We start from the raw sequence: 6,440 nt of genomic DNA on the forward strand, positions 1-6,440 counted from the left end.
AATCCTTTCAAACAAATAAATATGTTTAGCTCTTTGGAGAGTACACCTGGCAGATTATTTTTCTCTGCAGCCTAAGGATGTGTGATACATTAAAAAAAGGAGTACACTAAGTGAAAAAAATCAGGCCTGAAAACAGCAAGTTTCAAGAACTCATTCTGTAGTTGGGTAGTCTTGGGAGGTCTAGCTTTAATCCCAACCCATTCTGCTGCCAGTCATACTTGTACTTCTTCAGCTCCAGTCCCACCAGCAGAACTGCCACACTCCCTCTTACACAATTAGGGCTGGTTTGCTACAAAATTCTGATAGTAAAAATCCCAAAACCAACTGTTTTCTTGAATCTCACCAGTCATTTGTTTTTCTGTTTCCAGAACAGCAGCAATGCAAGAACTGTGCAGAAATGTTTTTCCCTTGATGTTACACAATTTTCAGACAAATGCATCTTGTGTAAAACAACCATGAATGCTTCTAAAGATTTCAAATATCATAAAAGGTGGTGAAGAATATTACAGCAGGGTAACTTAACTCCAAAATATGACTGACTAAGTTGGAGATGTTCAGCAGTCTGTAATAAACAAATTGTGTTGCTAATTTCCTCAGCCAGAAGAGAAATGCAAATGCCTCAGTCTGCACTGGGTGCATTTTTGCAAATGTTTAAAGATTTGCTAGAGAACCTATTCAAATCCTAATGAGGATGAGCTCTGGCCAGCACAGGTATCTGATTAACTACAAAACAATGCAAGATGACTGCTGTTCAGATAAGAGATAACACCTCTCCAAAGAGCATTCTCTGCCTGAGTTACAATCTTGGAAACAGCCCTCCCAGAAAAACAGCTTCTCCTCTGCTAAGAGATCACAGCGGGGCTTTCCTGCTTTCAGACGTACAAGTAGCCACTCAGGATGGTCAGAAGTACAGAGGAAAGCAATTTTCAGTTTCATTGTAAGGATTTTTCCTCATTCCTCTCATTCCTTCCCAGTTCAGAGTACCTCCAAGCACAGTAAGCAAACTGTTCAGCTCTGTACATCTGCCAGGCACAGCCATGCAGGCTGACTGCTCAGCACAATCAGAAGGGGAAGCTTGTATCAGCAGATATTCAAAACGTCAGAAGTAAAAAAATCACCTTATATCACGTATTATGTGGATCATTGTATCTCAAAAGTCACCCTATACAAATCTGGATCACCCAATCCACCACATCATGATGTTCACAGCCTCCTGTGACCTGAAACCTAGGAATGCTTGTGTCTGCAGGATGAGCTCTCATTTCCACACTTCTTCACTCTGGAGCACAAGCTGAACTGGTACCGGTGGCACAGCAGCGGGAGCTGAAACATCTTCTCAGTTTTCTTCCTGAACTGAGGGGAATTTTGTGTGAACTTCCTCAAACACAGCAGGAGGACCTGGCTGCTGGGAGGGTGCTGCAGTATCTCTGGCTCCCAAACACTCCCCAGCCTCACTCAACAGCTCATGGCTTCTTCAGGAAGAAATTCTTGAAGCTTTTACCACTTGCCCTTAGGAGCAGCAGTTTAAAACCAATGCATACAGAGAGAGCCTACTGAGCACTTCTTGTTCAGTGTTCAACATATAAAACTATTTCACTACATCACCAGAAGCATCACAGCAGCTCCTGTTTGCACTTATAGTAAAAGGACACATGGTTGTCAAATACCCCAACCTCTGCTCCGTCTCTTTCTCTCTTTAAATTATGCTGGGGTGGCTTGATTCCTTTTAATTAACAATTGGGACTCCTTGGTCCCCTAAACTGGGAGGTGTTCCACAGCTGGAAACTAAGGTGAAACTGAGCAAAGTAATGATGCTTTCAAAAAATTATTTTTCTTTCTTTCAGCAATAGTCAGTTACATGATCCTAATTTCCAAAAGTATCAAGGAAAAGTCATCTAAACTATGGGTGAAATACTGATAATGCTTTTAATACTTCTCTTTTAGACACTGTCACTTTCACAAACAAAGTTGCAGGATTCTCTTATTAAAATACCAAATCCTTTATATTGGGTATTAACAAAATGCAACCTCAAAAAGGCTCCAGTAATCCCATATTTAACTAGACATTATTAAATATTTACAAAGCTGTAACATTCTGAAGAGACATAATTATAATGGAAAACGACAGGCATCATTAGAATTCCACCTGCAATGAATGAAAGAATTGAGAAGTCAAAAATTGAAGGGAGTTTGTTCTGTCATTACAGCATGGATTGGATGCAAAAACCTCTGGATTTCACTCCTAACTTTCACTGCTGACTTATTTTTGACTGTCTAGTACCATGCTGTATGCACTTAACTTTTATAGACTTCATTATCTGCTTGTTTATAAGCGGAAAATAATCATTCCTCCTCTCAAGGGCGCTGACAGTCTTACTAATTGCAATCCATTTTGAGATCATCAAAAGAAATATCAGATACAAGTAGAAAGTATAATGGTTATTTTATAAAAGCATTTATTAATCACCAAAATTTGGTTGTAACTTACTTAATTCCCAGTCCATCCTTATTTCTGAAGATGAGGGGAACTCTGAGAGCTTCTCTTTGCACATACTCAAAAGTAAAATCTGTGGAAATGAATAAGAACAACATCCAAAAGCAATTACAATGGTGTTGGCACCTCACAGTTACATTTTCTCAGACTCTCCCCATTTCCTTTTTCTCACCAAAGAACTCCCTATCACCTAAAGAGAAATAGAAAGAGAATGCATATTTTAGATCTAAACCGGAAACCCAGTGACAGACAATGCTGTCCCAGCTGCTCCCTATTTTTCCTGTTCACTGATGCACATAAAATAGAAGCCAGTCAGTTTGTCAATTAAGGTCTGTGTTGAAACACCCAGGCTGTAAGGAAATACCAAATTAACAGTTAAAAGATAATCCCGACCAAATACTGCAAATCAGTCTGGTATTTTTTGGGTAAATGTGTAGTTTAAAATGTATGTGTAAGTTTAGATATTCTAAGTTACACATTTCTACTTAGATAAAGATGTTTTCTTGTGAGCATTATCTGGTTCTAGCAGAGAGCTCTGATTCTATGAACACATAATTCTTTTTATGTGGGGGTTACTGTTGGTTTCAACAGAACAACTTTTCTTTTAATTAATCAGCAATGTAACTCCAGGAGCTGATAGTCAGATTTTATATAGCTCCTAGCACTTAGGAAGTCTGTGAAAAATGAATTGTGGGGAGTCACAGTATAATACACAATCAAAGTGAAAATTAAACACAAATTTGTCATGTTAACACTGGCCAGAATTACCTTGTTGCTTCTCTCTGAGGATTACACAGGACTGGCCTTTCCTGGGGATTTCTCTATGCAGGTCTGACACAATAGCAGTGATTTGGGGATTAGAGAGGAAGTTACAAGGCAGCGATTTGGGTGAGCCATGGCTACAAAACCCTAAGCTCAGTTTGGAGCCTTCTGCCACAGAGAGCAGAGGAATTCCTGCAGCAGCCAGGGACTGTTTCTATGGCTCTGCTATTCCCCCATTTTTACAGGAAAAAATGACTTTTATAAAGTCCATACACTGCCTTAAATGGAAAGCATTGCTTGACTGTTCAGCACTCCAAAATGCCCTGCACTGCCAAACCCAGTGCACACTCCCTGCAGTTTATTCAGGTACACACGAGCAGTTTAACTCCAAGATTCTTCCAGCTGCTCACGCTTCCTGGGCCAGCACAAACACCTCAGCCTGAGCTTCTATTCCTGATGTTTCCCTGCTCTAAAACCCACACTGAAAGTACGAGGGGAGCCAGAGGCCAAACTCCCATGCCTGCACATGTACTGCCCTCTATTTTTACCATTTCTTTGTTGTATTCAGTTAGTAATTATGACAAGTAGGGATGTAATGTTCCTACTTAAGAGTTACCAAATCAGAGCACTGTAATTATCCATTTACAGAAACATTAAAACTAGAGAAACTTTATTGCTACTAGTGTCAAAGTAAGTGTAATGAACACTCAGCTAAGGTTACCAAGTAAATATTTCTGTGTTAAATAAGTCATCCTTCCCCATAGGCATCCCCATTAAAGCTATTGCCTTTTGGTAAGCAAATAAATAAACCGCAGAGACTTTTTACAGACACTGATCCAAGTCAGAAAGTCAACAAACATCAGGAGTAATATTGGTGGAGGAAGCAGAGGCAACTATGCAGCTTTGCAGACTAAAGAACAAGTGGCCATGACAAACTGCTTTCAAGCCAAAAATCACACCACTTCATGATGAGTTATCATTGAAAATAAAAACAAGGACATGGGAAAGAAAAAAAGTAAATATTGCTCAACTAATTCCATGTGTCCATAGAAATGGTTTTATTCTTACATACTACTGTCATTGTTTCAACCAGTTTCAATTCAACTCTTAGGTTTTTAGAGAAAAAAAAGTAAACCAATAGTAAAAATAAAACCAGAGCAAATAGCAAGGCAGATCCTTTCTTCCTAATGCCCCAACAAAGCATTTAAATCCCTTGTGGGGTTGAACAAAGCCGACACAGACCACAACAAAATAACAAAAGACACTCATTTATTTTCAAGTTCCCTAGAAAGGAGAGAGCTGCCCAGAGATTTTGGAGCTGCCAAGCCAGGGAAGATGTGGATTGTACTATCCTTAGCATGGAGCAGTGGCAACCACTGGAGTGTTTGGAAGCTGAGGGTAGAATGCAATCATTTTCTGGAAAATTAATTAACATTTTCCAGCTAAAAAATAGTAGCCTGTGTTTTGTTTGGAAGAAGAGGGGTCAGGGTTGAGCTTATCTCCTAAACAAATACCTTCCTAAGTAAGATAGGTATTTAATTTCTCCACCACATCAACTTTTCTAAAAGGAGCTTAAAATGCTCATGCAAAACTAAGCCTAGGGGAGAAAAGGAAATTTTCTAAACTCAATTAGGGGCTCCACACAGCTAGAGCAATTTCAGGAGGATTACAGCCAAAATTTCTCTTTCCTGAGAAAGCCATCCTAAAGAGGCTCCTCAGTCAGGCCGAGTTCTGGTGATAGCCATCTGGGATTAGGGATCCGTGTCAGCAGCACAGCGGTAAATAAAGTGACCTGCAACCCCCCCGGCCCGTTTGATTCCCGGGCAAACCTCTCCCGTTTCCCTTCCTGCCAGGCAGCGTGCGGCAGAGCTGGGCTGTCTGGCTCTGCTTACCGCTCCGGAATTCGAGTCACCTAAGCAAAGCAAGCAACTTTGGGGAGGGGAGCGCTGTAATTTAATATATGATAGACACACAAAGACGTTATTGACTTTAAAGTCTCCGAGACTGGCGAACAGGCTCATCAATCGCACCCTTTCGCAAAAGAGGTCCTGGATTCAAGAGGAGGCGGAGGGGGAGCAGGAATCACCTCTGGCTAAGTGGGGGCTGGGGTTTCGGCCTCTCCCGAGCCAGGACCTGATTCCTGACCAGCCCGGTGCTGCGCTGGGGTCACGGTGGCGGGGCACGGCGGGGGAGGCGCTGGGCACTTGCCATGGATCACCGCGCTCATCCCAGCACCGCGCTGGGGCAAAAGCCGCCCTCCGGGTGCGGGGGGACGGGCCGGGGCAGCCCCCCCGGGGCGGGACGGGCTGCAGGGCCCCATCAGCAGCCGCCCCCCGGCTCCCCTCGGGCCGGCAGCGTCACCGGATCCCCGGGCAGGGGCGCGGGCGCGAAATCCGAAGCCGGAGCGGAGCCGCACGTGGAGGCGGCGGCGAGCGCGGCCGGACAGCCCCCGCCCGGCAGTGTTACCTTTGCCGTCCATGGCATGCACGAAATCCCCGTGGTACATTTTACTCTTTAATTTCTCTTCCAAATTGAAACTCCTGATGCTGACAATTTCCTCCACGTCCGAGAGGTCCTCGTTCTCATCGTACCGCCTTCGGCCGATGCAGCGCTAGAAAAGACACAAAAACCAAAATAAAACACATTGTCCGGAAAAGAAAAAATCGAGGAAAGCACATGGATCGTGCACAACGGTTTGATAAACACATTCAGAGGGAAATAATTAAGATGGCAAAGCACAAACTGAACAAAACCTGAACCCAAACAAGCTCCAACCCCGCTGCATGCACCTTTTCCATCCCGTGACACGGAACTCGGCAGGAATAACAGGTGCTTGGCTTCAGGAAAACTCAAACTTGGGCTGCTGAGCAGGGGCTGGCGCTGGAAGGCGAGCGGGGGACACGTAACTCGCCGACAATTCACAAGCTACAGCACCGAAGCGTTTTGCAATCCCGTAAAAGCCCTTGAACGGCGGTAAATGCTCGTTAACGACCGGATCATTCTTTTAATTATTATTATTATTATTGTACGTGAACACGAGCTAATTCCCCGGTGAAGGGAAGGGGGGCGAATCTTCGCATCTGATGCCCAGCATCCAGGTTTCGGTATTTACATAATCCGAGTGTTTCCATAGTCACACCGGAAGCGGCGATTTAAAAACCAGATCGCTTTATGTAACGCCGCG

The 6,440-nt window shown here is 43.5% G+C and overlaps 1 protein-coding gene across 6 annotated transcripts in view; it reads right to left on the bottom strand.

Moving 5' to 3' along the window:
• The window catches only part of KDM2B (lysine demethylase 2B), a 107,141-nt gene that overhangs the window by 99,897 nt on the left and 804 nt on the right, over positions 1-6,440 (bottom strand). For 4 of the 6 annotated variants that reach the window (XM_068208460.1, XM_068208450.1, XM_068208452.1 and 1 more), the window contains exons 2-3: positions 5,723-5,867; positions 2,489-2,567 (exon numbers count right to left, since the gene is read on the bottom strand). In XM_068208460.1, the coding sequence (XP_068064561.1) occupies positions 2,489-2,567; positions 5,723-5,867 (224 nt within the window). Of the gene's footprint in view, positions 1-2,488; positions 2,568-5,722; positions 5,868-6,009; positions 6,185-6,440 lie in introns of those variants that run through there. The other 2 variants (XM_068208451.1, XM_068208449.1) reach the window with 2 other exon arrangements.

The sequence above is a fragment of the Anomalospiza imberbis genome, chromosome 18 (genome assembly GCF_031753505.1).
Source record: "Anomalospiza imberbis isolate Cuckoo-Finch-1a 21T00152 chromosome 18, ASM3175350v1, whole genome shotgun sequence".
Lineage (NCBI taxonomy): Eukaryota > Metazoa > Chordata > Aves > Passeriformes > Viduidae > Anomalospiza > Anomalospiza imberbis.